Source organism: Colius striatus, chromosome 2 (genome assembly GCF_028858725.1).
Source record: "Colius striatus isolate bColStr4 chromosome 2, bColStr4.1.hap1, whole genome shotgun sequence".
Taxonomy (NCBI): Eukaryota; Metazoa; Chordata; class Aves; order Coliiformes; family Coliidae; genus Colius; species Colius striatus.
The window spans coordinates 42,992,128-43,013,758 of NC_084760.1; the positions used below are offsets into that span (position 1 = coordinate 42,992,128).

Below are 21,631 nucleotides of genomic sequence, written 5' to 3' on the forward strand. Positions count from 1 at the left end.
GTATTTGGGAGAAATAATTGTATTTCATCACCAACATTAGAACTATAGGAAATTCAAATGAAGATAAAGAAATAACTTCCTTCCCAATTCCTTCTTTATTTCCCAATTCCTTCCGTCTTTCCTTCCTTCTTTCCTTCTCATTTCCTTCCTTTCCTCTCATTTCCTTCCTTCCTATTTCCTTCCTTCCCATTTCCCTCCTACTTCCCCTTCCCCACTGGCAGAGGCGGGGCGGGTGCTCGGGGGGAGCACAGCTCCCCGCAGCGCTGGCGGGGTGCGCCCTGGTGGCTGCGGACCCCCCTGCCCGCCCGGATCCTGGTACTTTCTCGTTCCAGACAATGCATTTCCATTCCAGTCGTGTGCCTTTGTCCATTTGCAGAAAGAACAGAGGGCTGACTGACAGCTCCGGTTAGCCTGCATGAACAGATACCAATAAACCCTCCCCAAACCCGGACCTCCAAAAAAAAAAAAAAAGAAGAGGAAAGAGAGAGCGGGAGGAGAGAGTCACATGCCTATTTGCCTGCGGCTTATTATTAAGACACCTTCGCAACTTAAATGCTTAAAAGCAACCCAAATTAAATGGCAATTAAAAGCAAGTTACACCCTCTCCTATCTCCAGGCTTATCATCTGTGGAAGCTAGCCATCAGCAGAGCCACCCTGCCTGGATGGCTGGCTTCTCCGAGGGTGTGTGATCCCGCCACCATCACCAGCACCAGCCTCCCGCCGCCCTGAGCTCGCCCGGCAGCGGGTGGCCCCCGCGGGTGCTCCCGGTGCGAAGCCCGCAGTCATTTCGGGGGCTGAAGAGGCGCTACCTGTGGGCAGAGGGAGCGGTGGGGGGGAGCTGAACAGGCAGACGGGACTTCTTTTTCCCGAGTGGTGGCAATTCCTCGACATCGGTGTCACTAAAGAAGTAAATAACGTACCCCCTCAGCTTTGCAGCCCAGGGCTCCGTACGGTCCCATCGCTAAAATACATCGGCGTTTCGAAATGTCGAAGGGAAACAGCTTTCAGTAGTCTTTAGCTCCCAAGATTGCTTTCCTAGTTTTCTTTCTCCTATATAGACAGATGTAATCCCGTAGATCTATATGCATTTTATATATAATTCCATATCATATGTCAGTGCAGTGATACTTTGTTGTATCACCCTAGTTTTATGTTTGAAAAGGCTATTTAAAGAAGCCTGTAAGATAACATATTAGGAAGCTTTAAAAGCAGGATGGAGTGTTGGGTGGACTAAAATTCGATGTAAATGCAAGGGTAAAAAAAAAAAAAAAAGAAACCCAAACAAAAAACCACCAAAACCCAAACAAACCAAACCACATAGTTTTCATTTAGGGGGAAGAAAAAAAAAAAAACAAAAAAAAAACCCCAGTTAAACAGACACACACACAAATGTGCAATCTTAGATTCTGGTCAGTATTCAAAAGCGGTATAATCAATAGGAAGGAGCACTTACCTATTGAAAAGGATGATTTAATAATATATGTTTTTATATCTATATATATGAGCTTTATGTCTTCCCAATAAAATGTACACAAAATACCCCTTTCGATCAGATTAGCTCCCATATTAGCCTGGGTAAGAAAAGGCATTCTAAAGAGTGGAGGAAAAAATGTATAAAAATGTTGAAAGAACCTACAGTTCCTTATTAGGCGAAGATACAATATTTATTCCTTGTCTCCTGGGATGAAGCTCCTCTATCTATTGTCCTCCCAGTTCTCAGTGCTGATGCTTAATTTTCAAAACTTCTATATTACCAAGGGACCTACGACATCAGCCAAAGAAATACCCAGCAAGTACAAAATCTGATCCAGGGAGCAGCTTTTGTGCAGAGGGAAAATTTTGTTCCTACAGGTTTTTAAGGAGGTGCATGGAAAAGCGAGAGATCTGATCTATGCAGATACATTGCAAATTCTCTCTGTCTGTAGAGATTTTTTTCTAAAAAAATTGGAGAAATACATGAACTTCGGATTTTTTTATTTTTCTTTTTCTTTTTTTTTTTTTTTTTTTTTTTTTTGGAAAGGGGAATTTTATCCAGGGAGCTTTTTTTTCTCTTTTTTTTTTTTTTTTCGGAGAACCAAAAAATGTCAACTACCTTTCCAGGTCTCGTCCACGATGCAGAGGTATTTTGTGTGTGTGAGTGAGTGAGTGTGTGTGTGTGTGTCTGGATGTGTGTGTGTGCGTGTGTGTGCATATGTGTGTGTGTGTATGTGCCTGGGTGGTTGTTTCCATTTTTTTTTTTTAAATTCATATTGGACCGTTACATTTAATTATAATCCGGCTTCAGAGATAACTTAAAGAAGTATAGAGAGAAAATTCGTTATGACATCTGTCGCCAGAAAGGGCAACTCATTACCACGTTAAAACCGTTGCCAGAACGAAAATCAGAATAATACCCCTAATAATATAATGAAGTGGAGAGAAATCACCACCAGCTCGCCAGGAACGGGGAGTTCTCGCTAAAACGCAGGACTCCCCTTTTCTTTAGAAAAGGAAGCGGGAGGGGGAAAGAATTTTGGATCTGATTCGTTATTTTAAAAAGAAAGAAAAATAGGGGTTCAGGAAAAAAAAAAAAAGAAGAAGGGTAAGAAGGAAGAAAGGCAGGCAGGCGGCAAAGCTTTCTCAATGTGTAAGGCTGTAACACAGGGACGGGACTTGTGTGTATTCTCGGTAGTTTCCTCTGTTTGATGACTTTTCTGGTGTCAACCCCAGATATTACAGCTGTGATCAGGCGGTGGATGGATAGACGGATGGATGGACAGATAGATAAATAGGTTTTGTTTTGTTTTTTTATTTCAGTGCTTGGATTCCTTTCGCTTGACGGTATTAAGGGCAGGCTGGGCTGTTTATGATTTTTTTGAACAGACCTTGATGGCACCAGCCCAAGGTAGGAAAGGAACTGGTATTGCTGGGGTTGCCACTTGCAGGCTTAGACACTTCTGCAGAGGGAGAAGCTATGCAGGACAGCGTGCTTGGAAGAACCGTACCCGGGGTTTTCAATGACAAACCTCCAGTTTTGGGGTCTTCTTTTCACTTCTTCCTTTCAGATACGTCATGATGGATCAAACAGTTACCGTTTGATGCAGCTTGGATGCCTGGAGTCTGTGGCCAACTCGACTGTCGCCTATTCCTCCTCATCTCCTCTCACTTACTCTACCACGGGCACCGAGTTCGCCTCCCCGTACTTCTCCACTAACCACCAGTACACTCCACTGCACCACCAGTCCTTCCACTACGAGTTCCAACACAGCCACCCGGCAGTCAACCCCGACGCTTATTCCTTGAACTCTCTCCATCACTCCCAGCAATACTACCAGCAGATCCACCATGGGGAACCCACTGATTTTATCAACCTGCACAATGCGCGGGCGCTCAAGTCCTCTTGCTTGGACGAGCAGAGGAGAGAGTTGGGGTGCTTAGATGCTTACCGTCGCCACGACCTGTCTCTTATGAGCCATGGATCCCAATATGGGATGCATCCAGATCAAAGACTCCTGCCAGGACCAAGCCTCGGGCTTGCAGCCTCGGGAGCAGACGATTTGCAGGTAAATAGCATGCGATCTCCTTTCGGAACACCTTCTCCCCTCCTCCATGCCCTGGTCGTCCCGTCCCCACCCCCCCTCCATCCCCCTCCCCGTCCCGTCCCTATTTCCCTCTCCTCAGAATCACTCATACAAAGGACTGAAGATGCATCAAAAATCCGACCCAAAGCCCATCCCCTCCAAAACAGTAGCAAGAAAAAAAAACATGGGGAAAAAGCAAAACAAAACAAGTGGTATTTCTTGGCCAAACAAACAAAAAACAACTCTAGCTTGAGTTGCCCGTGTTGGTTTTGTCTCCGTGTTGGCTGAGCTCGTGGGACTCACCCTGAGGTCTCGGGTTGTGTGTGTGCCTGTACGGGTCCGGGAGTGCGTGCAGCAGTCCTTACCAAAGTCACACAGAAACCAAACCGAATCCAAGTTCTTGCTTTCCCTAAACTTTTCCCCTTCTTTCGGCGAACAGAACTGTTTAAACTATTTGCACCAAGAGCAGGGAAATGGGTTAATGAAGGGACAGAGCAGGACAAGAGAAAAAAGGCAGAACAAGAAAGAAATCTACTTTCCGACATACATACAAAGCCAAACCTTTCCTTAAACTCCGAAACATGAGGCAGGGAAGAAATAAACGGGAGCAAACGTTCATAAAAAATATTCAGTATGATAAAAATCCCTAGCAATATCTAATCTAGATGTTAATAGGGAGAGAAATACTTGCAAATAGAACTAAAATCTTCCATCTGTGAGTCTTATCATTCATCTATTTCATTCTAACCGGCATCAGGATCCATAAAAAAAATTCACTTCTACATATCAAAACCTTATCTTAATCCTCTCAGAAATCCTTTCCCGCGCACTAAAAATTTCCCTCCGGTAAACCAAGGTGGTTGCATAAATGAAATTTGCTTCCAAAACTGCAAACCAACGCCCTCCTGTATCTAACACCCGTTTCACAAAGTTCCCCGCATCCAAATCAAACCTTCCTTCTCCAGACTGGCTGAGGAACTAAAGGTTTCCGGAGAGGGGGGAGAGAGACAAACGGCACCGTATTTACTGTACTTACTTTTCTCCCAAATCTCGCTCCCAGCCATACAAAGCTCCCTATGTTGCTCTTTCAAAAAAAACCAACCAAACAAACAAACAAAAAAAAAAAAAAACCAAAAAAACCCCCAAACAACCAAACAAAAAACCACGTAGTGGTCAAAGGCTCGGGAAAATTATCCGAAGTTTGTAAAACTGAGGAGATTTCTTTTCTTCCCTTCAAAACAAAACAAAAAAAAATACCAAATCTCTATTTGTATCAGAGAAAAGAAATCTCCTCTTTTTTACTTTTTTTTTTTTTAAGGAGGAAAATAATCCAACAATCCAACAACAAAGAATGTTACCTTTTCTGTCTCTGAGGATGAAACCCTAACTACTTAAACTTACATTTCGCCTTTAAAATTCACTATATAATTTTATCCTCTCTGGTCATTTTTTGTTTACATTTTTCACAAGGATCTCCTTATGCTCCCCCCCTCAAAAAAAAAAAAAAAAATCAAACCACAAAACAAAACAAGAATCTGCCATTCACTACTCAGCCCAGCTAAAACCTATTTACTCCTTTTTATAACCACGTCTGCTGCTGATTTTTTTGTATCTGTACAAATTTTTTTTCTTTGGCAGGCACAAAGCCTTGTATTTTTTCAAAAGAGGGGATTAGGAACGTTTGCAAGACAGCAGACAATGACTAAATCCCGGGAAAAAAAGCACCATAGTTTATCCAATTTTCGACTTAGTGCCATTCAACTGGTCATTTATGCAATGTCATCCGACCAAACAACATGTTTCCCTTTTTTTTTTTTTTTAAGAAAAAAAGAGATGAGGTTGGTTAAGCTGCTAAAGGCACAATCTTTTTTAGTTATTTAAAGAATAGACAAATCAACAGCTTTTCTTTGGAAAATAATATTTTTTCGATCAGATTTTATTCGAAAGTAGAAGGCTTAGGGCTTTGTACCTAATCTTGTCTTTATTTTTCCTCCTCCCTCTTTTCTCGGACAGAAGAGGGAGTGTACTGAGATATCGAATAATCTGAGCAAGGAGAAGTTGAAAATATTAATATTTGTCGTTATGATTTAGATGATTCAGCACAAACTTGGACTCTGGTGAATATCACCTTGGGTTTAGAGGGAAGCATTTGGGTGTCGAAGAGAAATAGGACCATGCACCAACACTTTTAAACCAAAATTGTGGTCTACCCAGTTTTCCCCTTTCTCCTTAGTCTTTCTTTTAAAAACGTTCATCAGCATATGCCTCATTTCCAATGCAACAAATGTAAATATACTTTTCCCTGCACAGAATTTTAAGTGAATGTCCAATAGTTTCGAGGGCGGTTTAAGTCAGCCTAACAGATGCAAACAGTCTTGGAGCTGGAGTGGCATCTTTCAGTGCCCTAAAAAGATTTTCCATGGGCAACAAAGAAAACTGTCACACCTTTTCCCATCACCGCTTTAATTTATGCTCAGTCGCCAAGTTTTTTTCATATTGATTTCATAATCACTTTAAGGCAGAACACTTAAAATAAAAAAGAGCCTTGAAAAGGAAGGTCTTACAGGGCCAGCGCCAATATGGTGAAAGTGGGGGAGAGAGCCAGGACTGTAAAGGTTGTTTTGTAAAGTGGGGTTTTTATTATGCACCGACTCTCTCCGCATTTACTTAACTCTTCACGGGCTGTTGAGTAGGTTAACACCCTTAAAGGCCTCTTTCATGTCCAATACCTCGTTTGTTTGTAGAGGAAAATGCGTCTTTAACACATTTCCACTGGGCAAAGATTTAGATTTGGTTTGTTGTGTTTATTTTTAACCCCAACATAAGGAAGAATCCAAAGAAAACTCAACCCTTTCAAGTCTTTTATCATTCCAATAAAAATATTTATTAAAGAGGGCGAAGATCCCCAAATAATCAGCCTCGTAACAGGAAAATAAAGAAGTGAGATCTCTTCGGATGGGCACCAAAAGCCCTGGGCAGGTTTTTGGATGGTTCTTCACCCCCCCACCACACACACACGGGGGCTTACATTTGTGTATGTGTTTGTGTGTACACACAGATACCCATTCACCCCTACCTATGTGAGGACAGACGCATTGTTACAATACCCATAGGACTTTGTGTAGCCGGCAAAGCCCAATAGGTCATCTGATGTTTGTGCTCTTTGTGCACTTTTAAAGTAGGTACAGATAGGTCGTGAAAAGTATATGTTAGTTTAGCTATGAGTATATAGATAGAAATCTACAGCTAAACATACACAAATTCAGTATTAAAACGTCTTTTTACCTTTGTGAGTGCAACTGTAGAGTGGGAATACACTTCTCTCTAGAGTACTTGTTTTTCTGGCTATCCTTCTATGTAACTGCCAATATAAGTCCCCAGATGAGGAGAAGCAACTATTTGAACAGCAAATAAAGTGATGATCATCCTGCATTTCGTGGGGTAGGGGCAGGATGGCCATGGGATTTCACCAGATCACTTGAGTTGTACCAGAGTAATTGTGTTTTAGCACCTCACTTTTAAATATTGTTTCTGGGCAAGTCATGTAACAAAACAAAAGCTGTATGATCTCTTGGTGCGTTTCTGTAACTGATTTCTGTCTTTCTTTCTTTCTTTCCCCACCCCACCCCCTTATTACTTAAGAGCTCAGTGGAGGCCCAGTGTGGACTCGTACTGAACGGGCAAGGAGGTGTGATAAGAAGAGGTAAGAGGTTACAAATCCTTGCGTCTGTCAATTTTTGTAAACATAAAAGCCTCTCCATCTCTTACTCTTTCCCTCCCCCATTGTTTAATGTAGTTTGGATTTACTGCCGAAACGGTGATAATTTGACAGCAGTACGCTTCAGACTATCTTAGAGCCCTTCACACTTCACAGGCCATTGGCACTTTGTAAATGATCTTTTCCTCCGTAGCTCTCGGATGCTCCCGCTAAAGCCAGACTCGTTTTATCATTCTCCGTTTAACCAAGCTGATCTCTGATAGTTTGAGAAACGTGGTGCCTGGCACTGGGCTGTTCAGTCACCAGTTTGATCTGGTGTGGGGAAAGAAAGGAGCTTTTTTGGAAATGTGTTTTCAGGAGCGCTACAAACCAGTGTGAGACTCGCTTTTGAGTGCCACTTCATTCGATAACCATCTGTCAATGCAAATACTTAACGTCGAAGTTAGAGAAAAGATTTGGAACTCTCGGTAAATACGTATTTCTTCAGCATTTGCGACATCGGAGAGTTCTGGGGAGTTTGTTAGTGTCGTCATTTAGTCTGAAACAAAAGCAGTCTAAAGGCCTAACGTAGGAACAAAACTCTTCCAAGACTAAACGTCTCCTTTCATTCACGATAGGAAACGAGTAACGTAGCCGGAGAGAGGACGCTTAGTGACACTCTGCCTCTTGGAATGCGCATTTCTTGTCCCATTACTGCCTTTCTTTATTCACTATACCTACTATGAAACAACAGATATTTAGGAAATATTTTAGGCGATGTGATGTTGTGGAAAAGAACTGACTTTAGCTATCACTTCCCTATAAAAGCTTAACGCTGAAACAATAGTCGTGCAGAACTAGAGTGGGTGAAGATGGAGAGTTACATCCCCAGGAGGAGAGCCTTCGGGGTAATACCCTCCCTCTCACCTACTCCAGTCAGGGTTTGCCCGGGCTCTCCCGGAGGGCGGACGGTGGGAGCCGCGGGGCGGCGCAGGACGGGGACGGCGGCGGGGCTGTGGTGCTGAAGGGACAGCTCCACTCTGCTCCGGCTTCTCCCGGTGCGGCTTCGGGCCCGTGGACGGCACAAGGGGAGAGCGAGCGGCGGAACTGGTGGTGGGAAGAGGGGAGCAGGGAAAGGCGGAGGGCGGGAGGGAGACGACACGTACTCTAAATGTGCCGACCTCTCCCCAGGCACCGCTGACAGGAGGCTATGGGGAGGGCTGGCAGTGTTGCGAGCTGGCAAACTCCTCGACCGAGTCACGGCGACGGTGTCTGTACCAGCCCAGCTCTTTGCCTTTCGGATTTGAGCGGATTTTCATTATCCCCAGGAAAAGGGATAATTCTTTCCATCTTGATCCTAGAGCTGACCTCCGGGAAGCAGAGATTGTTAGCTGAAAGAAAGACAGAGTGCCCCCATCAACCGGGGTCTATGTCTGTTGCGTTTAACTGGGGCTCTCATTTCCCAGCTGAAAGGTGGCTCAAATCTCATCACAGCTCAATTTCAGTTTATCCAGCTCTCTAGCTCCCGTTAAGAAGATTCCAATTACCTGTGCAGATGACTGTAGTCAAGCCTCTCTCTTTCCCTCTTTCTCTTCTATTTTAAAGCTATCAAATTATTCAAGACTGTAAAGATGGGTAGTAAAGGAAATTCAGCATGAAAACGCAAGGTTTTCTCTACCCTGATCTAAGTGCTGAACTGCTATCTATCTCTTGGCACATTCAGGGGAGATATCAAAGACGAGAGCATAAGTTTCAAATGTATATTAAAAATACATAATAAATATTTTGTCCGACTTCAAAAAAAGCGATAGGTGTTAGCAGTAATCAAAACATCCCATGCCTAAGCGCTGTACAGTATCCCATATAAATAAATCACACGCCTTTTCTAGTAATACATCAATAAGAATATATTAACTCGAGAGTAGCTTCCCTAATATTTTAACATCTCCTGTCAGATTTTTTATTTTATTTTTGTCACTAATAAACGCATTTCTTTTCTAAAGGGCTGCTCTTTTGGTGTTTTACATGTAATAGCAGGAAGAAAAGGGAGAAACAGGAAGGAAGGAAGGAAGGAAGGAAGGAAGAAAGGAAGGAAGGAAAAGAGAGAGAGAAGAAAGAGAGGGAAGGGGAAAGAGAAAGAGAGAGAGAAAAAGGGGGGAAAAGGAATGAGAGAAAAAAGACAGAGAGAGAGGAGAAAGAAAGAGAGAGAGAAGGAAGAAAGAGAGAAAGAAGAAAGAAAGTAAGAAAAAAAAGAAAGAAAGAGAAAGAAAGAAAGAGAGAGAAAGAAAGAAAGAGAAAAAAGAGAAAGAAAGAGAGAGAGAGAAAGAAAGAAAGAAAGAAAGAAAGAAAGAAAGAAAGAAAGAAAGAAAGAAAGAAAAATTTCCCATATACTTTCCCAGATGACCTCAGTATTTCCCAGTCCTCTTCCAAAATGCAATCTCTAAAAAGCACCATTGCTTGCAGTCCTTGTACTAATACTGATGAGAGACAAACATCACAAACACACCTCTTCTCTGCTTCCCTCTCTGACATTGCACATATCAGCTGCCTTCTAGATTGTTTAGTGCAGTGATTTGGTGTTTGCTTTTAATGAGGCACGGAAAGGAAAAGATTTTTGCAAGGCTTAGGTGCTGGTGAACTAATTACTAGCTAGAGAAAATATTTGCCACTGATTCCAGGGCAGAGATCCCCATGCTATCACTTTCAGTTAATGGTGTGCAGGATTTAGCCCGGAGCTTCCCTGCTCTAACCATCAGAACCAATAATCTTTACTTTTCCTACTGCTCATGTATCGATAGCTTCTCTAGCCTCAGGCAGCAGCTTTGATATGTTAATATTTCTGAGTACCAAATTCTGCAGAGATCATATTAATGTTGTACATACAGAGTGGAGCTTTGCCTTAAAGTTGAATATTCAGATCGCTCGTTTCAAAAGAAATCACTTGAAGAAATGAAGCTTCTATTTACAGGAGTCGTCTGTGTTTTTTAATCATTAAAAAAATCCCTCCCCTCTTATACTTTCCTATTAATCGTCTCAGGCTTTTATTACATATACATTCCCTTTTAATTCCACTCTAGATTGCCATTTTAAAAGCAGAATAACCTGGCTTCTGTTTGATTCTTCCCCCCCCCCCCCTTTTTCCTTCACTCTCTTTTATTTTTTTTCTTTTTGGGGGCTTCTTTTTAAAATGCCCTCCAAGCCCCCTTCCACTCCCATCCCTTCCCCATCCCTCGGACATGAAGTGTATGCAGGCTTGGTGTCCTCACCTCCATATATTTGGATTAAAAAGACAACACGATGACATTTGGCCTGCATCGTTTTATGAAATCGAGATGGCAAACTCCAAAAAAAGCTCTTGTTTCTCTTTGTGATCATCCATCGTTCCTGCCCCAGGCTAATTTCAGAAGCTTAAATACTGCTATCGCCTCTGGGCCATGAAGAGAGAAGGGCCAACCTATCGGCAATAGCTCTTTTTCGATTGCCCTTGGCAACGTAAAATACAAACTACTTTGAATCAAAACATTTTTGGAGAATTAATAAGATCTGAACTCTGCACGTTTTAAGAGATCTTGAGTTTGTCAAATCGCTTAGAGGTGACTGACATCCGAACGCATTAGTGCCTAGCTAGGCACCACTCTCAGATCTTATTTGATTAAAAATATAATAATTATTTTTAAAAAGAAGAAAAGTAGAAGAAAAAAAAAAAAGAAACAAAAAAACCACCACAAAAACATATCCTCTTCATAAAAGCCTAAGCATCAGTCACTAGTCAAGTCTACCAATAAAATCTGGGGAAAGACGCTCCCCTCTCTCGCTTCTGCCTTTTATGTACTTAGTCGCGGTATCGTCTCTCATTTGAAAGGCACTCGCTGAGCCTTGATCCTCTCCTCCTTTCTAATTTTAATTTTTGACACTCGAAACTGCTGCCTAATGATTCAGTCATTAAGGACGAGACTTCGGGCAAGAGGTTGGAGGAGTCGGCTGAAGGCAGGGGTCAAGGGCTGTGCACTCCTCCCCAGGAGAATCTTCCTCCCTGCTACTTTCTGTGCAACTGACAGGAAAAAAAAAAAAAGGGGAAAAAAAAAGGGAAAAAAAAAGAAAATAATCGGGGGCTGGCGTGTCACCCACTCCCCGTGGTGTCATTCAGGCACCTCGGGATGCAGGAATGGGCAGAGGGGGACTTCCTCCTGCACCTTGCTCTGCTCAGTTGGAGTTACTCGGTGGGCGCTTACCACTCTGAAGGCCGCACAAAGAACCCCTCGCGGCCCCCCACTACCCTCCTCACCAAAGTCGCGCTGTGTCCGGCTCCGGGGCAGGCACAGACGGACACTCTGCCCGCCTGGCAACTCCGGGCCTGCGGCGGACGCGGGGTGGGGTGCCCGCTGTTGAACTGTCTTCCCGCACCCAGCCGGGAGCCCACAGACTGCAGGGCAGATCCCCTCATTGCCTTCCCTTTGTTGTCCTCTTCCTTCCCTTTTCCCGGCTCTTCTGAACCTTACAAGAGCCTCGGGACACTTGTAACAGCTCATCATTGTGTGCGAATCGTAATGCACCGTCATTAGCACTGTTGTCTTTTTCTCTTCTTTTCTATTCCAAGGGCCAATTTAAATCGCATTAAAATCCTAAATAGCTGGCTTAATTAATGGCTCTAGCGGCTCCAGCTGAGATAATCTCCAACTGACTAAAGCCAAACCGGTCGGCGACTTTCAGCTCCCCGGGAGTTTCAGGCTGGGGAAGGGGACGAAGGGGGCTGAGCCGGCGAATTACAGTGGGCTCTGCCCGGACACCAGGCGCTTCGCCGGGCTGGAAAGAGACGGAGTAAGCATCAGTTAAGGAGCTGTCACCAGCTTTCTTCAGGAGAAGTTTTAGTAAGAAACGTGAGGTTAGAGTTTGAGTACTTTTGTTTTCTTTGAGAGCTCGTTTGGGGGGTTTCGGAGATTTGCTTTCACCCACTTTTGCTGTCTGGGCTTCTCCTTTCTCTTGCTGGTGTAGAGGTTGTGTCTTAGGCATTTTCTGTCTCTGCTCCATTCTGAGCTGTGGATTGTGGTAGTTCCACACGGTCCCAGCTTGGCCTTCTTCAGTGGAGTCTTCAGAGTCACACACACACGAGATGCACAGCATGCAGACCGGTCATCAGCATCCTGCAAACTTAGGCACACATGCAGGGAGTAAAGGGTGCAAAAAGCACAACATGCATGGACACACAACGGACAGACATTGCACACAAAGCACATAGCCTGCCAGTGCCTGGAGTAGGGATTACAGGTCCTCTTCTTCCCATATCATTTGTGTTGACCCACACAGAGCTCGCTTGTGGAACATCACAGACAGAGCATCAAATGCTTACCACACCTTCACACATACAACCCACATGGCACACAGACAGCCCAAGCCTTCATCCTGCAACCACATTGGAACCAACACAGGCTCACACACACTGTCCAACAATGTGCAGGTGTTTTCCCATATCACTACTGCTGAGAGGACCCAGAGAGACCTTGAAAAGTGCTGATGAGTTCCTATGGCTTGTGCATAGGAGAGAGGACTGATGAATACATCTTGTCTTTTGGCTCTGGTTTGGATCCTGTCCCTCACCTCAGGAGCTGTGAGAGTGCGCCTATATCAATGTTGATAGACCTCTTATAACGGAGGGCTGGTCCTGAGTGCCTGAGATTTGACATCCCCTTGTATATTCATGCAATCCTTGAAGTTGAGGGACTGTAACAATCCTCCTTACTCCATTATTCTCTTTTCCACCAGATCTTTCTTCCCCCAAGCTATTTTTAAAGCAACGTTTAAACTCTTAACACTCTTAATAGCCTTGAAAACACTGAGTAGCTAAGAGACCAGTATAAAAAACTGATGACCATCCGCTCAGTCCTACTGAATTTTCTGATCCACATCTTCAGAAAGATTGTCTTATCTATCTTTCCTTAGCATTAATTTTGTAGTGAGGGATGCTATCTCAGAATTGTTTATTTTCATGGAATGATCTGGTTTACATGACTACTTATACTATGCAATTTGTGAAGTGAAAATAAAAAAATATCTAAGAAAAAAAGGCAAAACAATATCTGCTATTTTTCCTGACAAAAGTATATGAGTTTTAGAATTTTGGATATTTTGTTCCTGAGAGTAATGATTGGGTCATGTGAGGATAATTTGGAGAACAATTTAAATTATTTATAAATCTTTGTGGGCTGAACATGGGATTAAATAGTAACGGTAAAATATAAGGCTAAGTGCTTGTTTAGATTTTCTACTTGCTAGGGGGAAAATAAAAAGGTAAGGAGAGGAAGAATTTCATGTCTTAATTTTATAGCATACTGTAAACTTTACAGAATTTCAGAACAGAGCAGAAAATATACTATAAGCTGAAGACTCCCACTAACAACACCTGTAGATATAAATAATAGGCTAATAAAAACCATAGCATGATATTAATATTTTAAGTAAGATTAATCTATAGACACTCAGGCATGCTTATACTTAATAATGTACATAAAATCACAAATATATGCATATCCTGAAAACCAAAATAAACAGTACTTCAGCACTGTTCTCACTGGTATCTTACAATGTTTACTTCCATAACTGCATGATATTTATAGGTGAATCTTGGAGAAAGGTACTACCGGGTCTTGAAATAAAATGAAATCCCCATCATATTGCAATTATTACTATTAACAGACAAGAAATGATCTTGCAGAGTGTAAGGATATATATATATATACAAAATTATAGACAGACATTTAAAAATTGCTTATACATAAAATGTAAAAATAATCGGATGACATCAATAGATATTTCTTTTTCTCACATCTGATAAAGCAATATTACTTATGAAAAGCATAAATAAAAAAATATAGGTTTTATCAATGAAAATATGCACAAATATCTAACTCTGAGAGTCCAGAGACTTGCATTTCAACTGATACTCAAGTACCTAACTGCATCATAATAAATTGTTGCACTACAGCCACCCTGTTGTCCTCTTCATCTATACGAAGAGAAACCTACAATCAAACCAGACGAAACTCTTTTTGCATTGTGAATTTTGGGGGCTTTCATTGCATTGACAAGATTGTTGGGTTAAAGTACGTCTCTGTTGTTTTTGCTGCTGTCATCTACACAACCCATCATCAGCTTGTGTTGGCATTTTGTACTGACTTGTGCTATTTGATGGGGAGACAGGAATAAGGAAGGGAAAATGCTCCTCCAATGTTTGCTGTGACTACCTTTTTTAGTATCATATAGTGTAACTTTTTCTCATTCTAGACTTGGGAAACAAAGCAAAAGCACAGTTTACACAAAGAAGCATGTCATGTTGAATAAGAACTTGTCATCAGCTAGAAGGAAAAGGACTAGGCCCCAAAAGTCCACTAGCAAAAATGAATGTAGTCTTTTGTTATTCCTCTCCCTTAGACTCTTTGACAATATAGAATATAATAGAATTATAGAATGGTTTGGATTCAAAGGAACCTTTAAAGATCATCTGGTCCAACTCCTCTGCGGTGAGCAACGACATCTTCAACTAGATCAGGAAATATATAACCTGAAGCGAATCAGTAGCTGAGGTGATTCAGTATATGGTAGTTTTGGGCCCCAGGTTTTGTGTCTAAATGTGGTCTGCTGCACAAACCATATCTCTTCCTCACCCATCTTTTTCTTCTCAAATAGTCATATTTGTTGAAATCAACACAAAGATGACAGATCAGAGGCTAAAACCCTGTCATGAATAAAGAACAAGTAATTGAATAGAGCTGGATAAAAGAGAAGCCCTCAAGAAGGGTTTGTGTACCTGAAAGCTTCTCTTCTTTCTTTTTTTTTTTTTCCCATAAATCTATCGGTTGTAATATAAAAGATATTTTGTGTTTGTCTAAATCTTGTCTTGATTGTCTCTTCAGACTTCTGTGGCTGTAAGAGCACAACTATCACCATTTACAGTCATCTCTAACACAGTATCTTATGGCAACAGATGATGTCAGACCATACCACGTAATCATTTCCCTGTGGGAATAAACAGTTTTCCTAAAAAGAGTCCTTTTAACATTCACAAGACTATTTAACGTGGTTCCATGAGCATGAAATAGCTGAGGCAATCTGCTGGATGATCCTACCAGTTATCTCACCTTCTGCCTGCTCTCATTTTCTTCTTCCTAGTCTTGCAATCATAGAATCATAGAACCATAGAATAGTAGGGGTTGGAGGAACCTTTAGAGATAATCTAGTGGGTAAATAGTCAGGAAACAATGGCCACAGTTTTCTCTTCTTCAGATACACTGGTGGGCACATTACTTTGTTGTGGCTGTGTGTGGGGCTCTTCATCTGATGAGCTGAGGGGTACTTATGTATCCCGGCACCAGAAGCTAGTCTGTAAAGTTTTCTAAAACAAGTGAAAACTGCCAAGAGGAACAGAGACCTTCAGGTTTAACTGCTACGCTCATGACAGGCATTATTATCATTCTATTTTTGAGGACATTTTCTTCTACTTCTTCAACTGATGTTGTTAGCATCCCACCTCTCAAGTACCCTATAATGACAAGACCAGCTCAGCAGCTGAACAGGGACTGACTTCTCCAACAGCAGCTACAATAGCATTGGGTTGACAGCAAAGAAGTCCAGGTTTTGCCACTACTGTTTAGCATAACTTAAAATATACCCTGTCCTCTCCCTGTTTAGCTGCATTTCATCACAAAATCATTTGTCCACTGTAATACATCATCAGAATACGGGGAAGAGAACACACAAAAGTGTGTTTGTCAAGAAACCTAACTCTTCATCTTTCAGTGTGACTGCACTTATCCTTTCCTTTCTCTTTCCAGCAGCCCTTCTTTTGTTTATTGTCATTCCTTTTTCTCTTTAGCACCTAGACTTCATCCATCCCTACTCCAAGGTGGTGTTATAGGAGATCCATGACTTCCAAGCTGTACACAGTTTGTGACAAAGCCATCACTTTATCTAGAAAGCACTGCACTGCTCTCCATTTCTGTGTCAGTGAATAATTAATGTAGTGAAATAAACATAATAGATTTTGACCTTTTTGTAATTTGCAACTTACTCTCCATGTTTCTGGAAAGCAAATTACTTCAACCTGTTGTTTTCTTTTACTTTTTAACCCATACCTGGTTTACCTGGAATTGTTTTATTTAAGATCACATTGCATAGGCATAATATTTTTCAAACATATTTTTACTGTAAACAACCTTCTACTAAATAGTAATGAGAAGTGTTCCATAAGTTCTGGTTAGAGTAGGAGCAGCTGCAGGGTAACATGTTTTTGGATTAAAGGAACAATTATTTATCTGGCATAAGTAGTGCACATACTGGCTTAACCTGGCAAGAAGATAAACTATGACACTGATTTCAGTACAGTCTAACTCATTATAAAATTTACAGACTTATTGAAGTAAATAAATATGTACACATTGCTACTGTTTTCTTGACATACACATATGTACACGTGTATATATGTACTATGTGGCAGGAAATGCCAAACAAACAAATCTACTCAGTGTTAACACTCTTCACAAATGTACCTGACAGACCAGAAGTCTGAAAACGTTGATTGAAAATATTTATCGGTTTCTGTGCAACCCTGCGTCAGATATGAAGAAGACGAAAAAAACCCCAAAAACTTAAACACCAAAAAAACAACAAACCAAAAGCATTTCAGGCATGTGGCACCAGATTTCTGTATTTGAACATATGAGCTCAGGATTCGAAGCTTTGAGCTGTGCAAAAATGCACTTAGATACCCTTGATGTGCCTATATATTTGGTGATGCATGATTTGCCTCCATATTCTGTCTGAGAAGTGGACAGTAATATCTATCCTGTAGCATAATTAGAAAAAATCATAAAATATCCTGGTATATCGAGTCATGATCTCATCCATCTGGGATTTATACCAGGAGATGTTCTTTTCTGGTTTTACTGTCAGCACAAGTGTTTAAATGTACCTTCAAGAACTGAAATATTTGGAAAGGAATTATATTTGCCTTATGTAAGCAAGCAATAGTCTAGCTTGAATTAAGTTTCATCTTTTAGTTATATTCCTCTGTCTCTGCTAAAACTGGAATATAATCATCTTAATTTTAAGGGGGATTACATGTGGAAGAAAATAAACTAAATATATTAAGATCTTGTCTAAAGGGATCTATTCTATTCTATTCTATTCTATTCTATTCTAGTCTAGTCTAGTCTAGTCTAGTCTATTCTATTCTGTTCCACATTACAGATTTTAGACTACAAATGAAAATATTTAAGTATCATAAAATGAACTCTTGCAGTAAGAAAAGATTAATGCGTTCAGAGGAAAGTAGAAATTATCATAGTTAGAAAAATACAATATCTTTCCTTTAAACATGAACATTGAGCACAGATTCATTCTACTCATTCATTGTTCTCACATAAACCATCTGAGCTCCTACTAGTGCATTGAATTATGTGATGTGTTATATCACTGTCATATAAAGTTTATTCTTCTTTTTCTCATCTTTCTCTCAGGGAAGAATTGTGCCTACAGTGATAAAATTTATTTCTTCTACAGAATTTTTTATTGTAGTTAGGTTGGTGAAGTCAGGTCAAAGAAAAGTGTTTTGCACTTAGTAATAGATTAGGTGCAAGACTTTAAGATTTTTTTTTTCCCTGGAGTTTGTATTATCCTCTTGGATCAACTGCAGAGAAAGTTTTTTCTCTTGCTGTCTCACATACTAACTTTAAGTTAAAAGCTCTATTTTGCCCGAGGAGTTATTGATCTCAGTCTTCATTGAAATATTTGGTGATCATTCAGCAGTTTTAGACCCAGGCCAAGTAATTGCTGCTTTCAAGAAAGAAACAATTCCAGAACTAACCTGAGATAAATTGATATAGCTCAATATATTTCAATCATTAGCATGAGCTGAGGTTTTGACCTAGCTTTAGACAGGGTGTATAAGAGTTCAAAGCTGTGGAAAGCTATTCTGGCCGCAAATCACTGCAAATCTATAATGCTGTTGCATTTTTGCTATCCAAAACACTGCTATGAGAGTTAACGTGAACATTTCTCATAGAACCAGTGTCCTAACTTTTTTAACCAATTACATTTTAAAAAATTCTGACTGATATCTGGATCTGATTCAGTTTTAGGTGGTTAATCATAGTAAATACAAGTCTTTCAGTGATAATTTGTAATTTTTACTGAACTTAAAATCAAATTATGTCAAATACTTATAATGACCTAGTTTGAGAGTACAGCTTATGATATCTAATAATTCACCTTTTCCAGACTGGAATTTCAATGCATTCTTCTTTCTCAAAGGATAAAAAACACACACTCCTAAAAACCCCAAACCAAACCAACAGCAATAAAAACAACCACAAGTATACTAAAGATTTGTTCTTCATGACTGAATTTGTCAAAACATGGAATACTTCTCCATTGCTGTAACATTTCCTTTCTTCTGTAGGTGGCACCTGTGTTGTTAACCCCACCGACTTGTTCTGCTCTGTTCCTGGTCGCTTATCTCTACTTAGCTCCACTTCAAAGTACAAAGTGACCATTGCAGAGGTGAAGAGGCGCCTTTCACCACCAGAATGCCTCAATGCTTCCCTTTTAGGAGGTATTTTGAGAAGGTAAGTTGAAGGTGAGAAGAACACGTCCAAGACAGTGCTGTAATTTTTGTGATTTTATTTTAGACAAATAGGTTTTGTTCTCTTTCCTCTCCTGAATAGCTGGTCACAACTTGGGAAAACAAAGAAGGAGGTTAATTAGGAGCGAACATTGTTTCTAGGGAAATTTTCAATAAATAAGAGAAGATTGTATTGAAATTTTTCACAGAACATTTACATTTTTTCAATGAACTGATTATTTTTTTCAGCCCCTTGATTCAGTTACTCATCAGAGATTGATAGGTATCACTTTGCCTTGTGTTGAATGAAAAAAAATACTCTTAATATGTGCAAAATATCACCAGAATTACAAATCTGAGTTCTTGTTGAGGAACTATTTCAAAGTAAATTGTTTTACCAAATGTAATTACAACATGCAGAGAACGGTAGCAAAGAGGAGAGTGGCAGCCTGTGCCTCACATTGCAAGCAGGAAACAATGAAGTAACTGTAATTCAGACAGACATATGTAAGTCACAGTGTCCCTGAGGCATGAGCTACCTGAATGCCCTTTGATCAAAACTAGCTGGAAAGTCATAGGCTATTTCACTGCTGTCACCGAAGGCCACACTGATTCACAGAATCACAGAATCTTAAGGATTGGAAGGGACCTTGAAAGATCATCTAGTTCAATCCCCCTGCCAGAGCAGGATCAACTAGAGTAGGTCACACCGAAACTTGTCCAGGTGGGTTTTGAACCCCATATTTATATTGAAAGTAATTTCAACCACTCTGCTGTATTCTAAGATATGTAGTAGTACAAGAGCTGTCTTGAGCCGTCTTTCAGAGTAAAGACTATGGATCACAAGACTGGCTCATGGACACAAGCTCCATTTACCTGCCTCCATAGACATTGAAATCCAAAGCCTGCATCCACAGAAATTTTCCTTTGTTACTGCCTCCCCTCAGAGAGACCTTCAGCTAATAGTCAAAGAAGCACTCACTTTAAATACCCATACCACAGGCTTCATCAATACCAGTACAAGTTAGTAAGAATGTAAGGGCACCAGCTTGAACATGAGGACTCATTTCACTCTTTTGATAAAATGAGAGAATGATCCCCATAAGTTTTTGATTCAGATCACATACTACTCCCTTTTTTTCTGTAGTAGCTAGCAACAGGACAAGAGGTAATGAGATGAAGCTGGAACACAAAAAGTTCCACTTAAATATAAGAAAAAACTATTTCACTGTGAGGGTGATGGAGCAGTGGCACAGGCTGCCCAGAGGGGTTGTAGAATCTCCTTCCTTGGAGGTCTTCAAGACCCACCTGGACATGTTCCTATGTGACCTGATCCAGTTGAATCTGCTTCTGCAGGGGTGTTGGACTAGATCTCTAAAGGCCCCTTCCAACCCCTACCATTCTATGATTCTATGATTCTATGATTCTATGATTCTATGATTCTACTCTTCCAAATCAGCACTGGGCATGGTTCAGGAGTTAGTAAAAGCCAAGGACTAGTCCTAGAGAGCAATTTGGATGTCCCAATTCTGTTTTATGAAATAGAGAGGGTGAATGAATAGATTTGGTCAGACTATAGCTGTAGGTGTCACAACTTGATAACAGACTCAAACACTCTGTAGTTGACCAGTGCAGATGTAGTAAAACTGAACCTTGTTCATGGTTAGCCTGGGACCTGCCAGGGTTATGTTTGTGTTCTGTCAGTGGTCACTGTTGAGATATTTGCCTAACTAGCTTTTCTTCAGAATTAAGTGTTCTCAGAAGACATTTCCTGATACACAATATGAGCAAAGTTGTGGTATATCTTAGTACATAAAAATGACCATCCAAATGGTGACATTCCAAGTTTAGTGCCTTCCTCTGACTAAAAAAACTTGAATCTGTACTTCAAAACATCTAGTTAGGCATTCTTAGGACTAAGTGATTAGTTATTCTAAGCTGAGAGACCCTTAATCTCATTTGAGGCTAATTAAATATTTGTTGAACAAAAGCAAAGGTGTAACTGTACTGATGACTATTATCTAATGGCCAGGTAGTTCATTTGGGACGGGAGAGATCTCGTTTCTAGGTATTGTTCTATTCAATGTTTAAGCATTAGTTATTCACTGCCAGCTGGCTGCTGTATTCATCTAAAAGACACAGGTTAAAATTCCCTCAGGCTGAGGAAGAAATTAAACTTACGTCTACTGAATAAGTGGATGTCTCAAATGTTTCAGACACCAAGGTACTGCAGAAAACAGCAGGTGTAGAATGCACCAGGAACCATTTTGTAAGAACAAAGTAATGAAGACATTTGGGATAGGGGCATAGACAACAAGTGATGGCTGGTATTTTAGCTTCAGCATTTCCTTCTGCCTTATCCTTCTTTGTCATAAATATTAGGCTTCACAGACTACATTTCGAAGTACCTAGGTCTCTACATAAGTTTAGAGGGATAGCTAGAGGTGGGTTCCATATAGATGTCACTATTTGAGCAGCTATCTGGCTTCGTTTTATAGTCAGGTGAAAGAAGTGAGAAAAGTCCCCTCATTCTAGATGTGTTTAATATAGTCCTACAAGTACATGTTTCTCTCTTAATTATGTTTGGAGTCTGGAATGGCTAAATCAGATATAACCGCACTGTCAATATTTCTATTCAGCCATTGCAATTCCAGGATCTGTGCCCAAATCAGAACCATGGGTTCCACTGATGTCAGTAGTGCAGGCACTACCCAACACATTTGTCAATAAGATGTGTACAGTTTCTAGACTTATATTAACAT

At 40.8% G+C, this 21,631-nt stretch overlaps 1 protein-coding gene across 1 annotated transcript in view; it reads left to right on the forward strand.

Annotated features, from left to right (window-relative positions):
* The first annotated feature begins 2,082 nt into the window (after window positions 1-2,082).
* The window catches only part of TFAP2D (transcription factor AP-2 delta), a 50,887-nt gene continuing 31,338 nt past the window's right edge, over window positions 2,083-21,631 (forward strand). Inside the window, exons 1-4 of the mRNA XM_010197973.2 lie at window positions 2,083-2,121; window positions 3,046-3,543; window positions 7,204-7,264; window positions 18,708-18,873. Coding sequence (XP_010196275.1) covers window positions 2,083-2,121; window positions 3,046-3,543; window positions 7,204-7,264; window positions 18,708-18,873 — 764 coding nt within the window. The remainder of the gene's footprint in view (window positions 2,122-3,045; window positions 3,544-7,203; window positions 7,265-18,707; window positions 18,874-21,631) is intronic.